Source organism: Gavialis gangeticus, unplaced genomic scaffold (assembly GCF_001723915.1).
Source record: "Gavialis gangeticus isolate Ggan-Ray unplaced genomic scaffold, GavGan_comp1, whole genome shotgun sequence".
In the NCBI taxonomy this organism is placed as follows: Eukaryota; Metazoa; Chordata; order Crocodylia; family Gavialidae; genus Gavialis; species Gavialis gangeticus.
The window spans coordinates 59,610,731-59,612,989 of record NW_017728993.1 but is presented as its reverse complement, the minus strand read 5'-3'; the positions used below and the strand labels follow the sequence as shown (position 1 = coordinate 59,612,989).

The following is a 2,259-nucleotide window of genomic DNA, read 5'->3' as shown; positions in this document are numbered from 1 at the left end:
GGTGGTGCAGGCTCCCACCCTGGGGGTTTTTAAGAGGAGGTTGGATGACCACCTTATTGGGGTCATTTGACCCCAGTGCTCTTCCTGCCATGGCAGGGGGTCGGACTAGATGATCTGCTCAGGTCCCTTCTGACCCTAGAAACTATGAAACTATATGTGTTTATGCATGGTTAACTGAATGCTAAATTTCAGTCAGATCTGTGCCAACCCCATTACCCTTAATAGAAATATTCATATGCATCTGAGGGCATGATTTGAATCTGAAGAGGTTGCACTAGGATAACTGAGGGCCTTGTTTCACTTGCAGAATTTGTGTTACTGATGATGATGCACAAGAAGGCAAGTTGGGGTTGTTCAGCTTGACACTAAGCCTCTTTGGAATTTGCAGGGCTGAAAGAAGAAATGCTGCTTGTCAACAAAGTGGTTTCATATTGAAATCATCAGGAAACAAACAAGGAATTCCTACAATGCATTTTTTCTAGTCATTTTCAAATAAAACTGAATTTTAAGGAACTTGTCCTTGATAATGCATTGGATCTATGGCAGTGTCAGGAATACAACCCAATATTCCAAACTATAGCTGTCCTCAGATTGCTGTTAATAAGAAGAGAAGGATAAAGTCAAGAAGATTTTAAAAAATGGCGAAGGAGAAGAGGGCCTCAGTCTCCAACACACATTTTTCCTCCATGAACTGAGATTTAATTTCTAACTGACTGTATTATATTTAGAATTGGAAGTTGTGCTTTTAAGAGCATTGGAGCAATTTAAGTGATGACTTCTGTCCCCTGTCCTGTATTAAATAAATTGTACTTTTTCATAATATTGCTTTTAAGACAATGTTAATAATGGGCAATTCTGTCATAAATTCCTTTAAATGTGTAACATCTTGAAGAAACTTGAACTGAAACATACCCTCTATACTATGATCTGATTTCTAGAGCAGGTGCTTTGAACGGGATTCACCTTTTCCCTAAGTATAATGATATCAATTTATTTTCTGTCATGTAGAGTTTCATTGCAGCTGAAGTGCTGAAGTTATTCTGCTTGAGGAAGGAACCGAATCACAAAACCGATTGGCAGAAAATGATGAAATTTGGACGAAAGAAGCGGGACAGAGTGGATCATATACTGGTCAGTGGATGAACACAAACTAATGTGACCAAGTGTGCTACCCCCTGAATTGAAAGTGTTACCTAGATCTCAAAAGAAGGCACCACAGATGACATTTTATAGACGGTAGTTAAACCTAGGTGCACAGTGCTGGACCACATTTTAAGTCCTTACTAGTTCAGATAAGTATATATGAAAACAAAGGCAACAGGAGGAGTCATGAGGAATAGGACAATGTCTTGTCAGGTGCAACTTTTAAAAAGTTGATTATTACCTAGTAAGTAATAAATTAATGTGTTAATTGTTAATTACATTTATGGAATGAGTGAGAGAGAGATGTCTCTTGGCCGTGATGAAAAAGATGAGGATTCCACTTGACAATGTAAGAATTTTCAGTACCTAACACTTTATTTAATTATATTCTGCATTGTTATCTAAATACCACTTACTTCAAGCCATGGATCACTTCAGTCTTTTGTTCTGGTGGATAATTTCCAGAAAATTAATGGGAAGTTTTTTCAGCTAGGAACTGAATTGAGCTTTAACTAATAAAAAGGTTTGAATTTAGGCTTTGAATATCTTGGGATATCAACATCCTGGGATATCAAGGCTGTTGTACATACGATGTAACTTAGCTTGTGTGCAGTTCCCTAAAGTGCAGCCACTTCCTATGCAAATAGTGTACCTATTATACACCTGCACCAATTCACTATGGTAGCTTCTAATGATTAAGAACTAATCCAAGGAACAAAATGGGTTCCTTCTTTAAATACTGTATTTCCCCATGTACAAGATACCCCTGAATTTAAGGCAATCTCCCCAATAATGAGATTCTATATACAGAAATGTATAAATTTATTATGATTTCCATGTATGGAATTGATTATTGGAGGATCATCTAAAATTCATCCCCCTCACTACTATAGGCGGGGGGCAGAGGTGAAGAGGGGGGCAGGCAGTGGGAGAACAAACATTGGGGAAGGCAGTATGGGGAGCACATGGTAGGGCAGGTGGTAGGGCAGGCACTGGGGAGCAGTAAGAGGGCAAGCAGTGGAGGGAGCAGTGGGGGGCAGGTAGTGTGGATGTGGTGAGGCAGGAAGCTTGTCCCCTGCTGCCCTATTTTCTAGGAATAACAACTGAACCATTTTT

At 39.3% G+C, this 2,259-nt stretch overlaps 1 protein-coding gene across 1 annotated transcript in view; it reads left to right on the top strand.

Moving 5' to 3' along the window:
• CEP350 (centrosomal protein 350) overlaps positions 1 to 2,259 on the top strand; it is a 114,865-nt gene that overhangs the window by 101,695 nt on the left and 10,911 nt on the right. Inside the window, exon 37 of the mRNA XM_019501786.1 lies at positions 1,009 to 1,131. Within this exon, the coding sequence (XP_019357331.1) occupies positions 1,009 to 1,131 (123 nt within the window). The remainder of the gene's footprint in view (positions 1 to 1,008; positions 1,132 to 2,259) is intronic.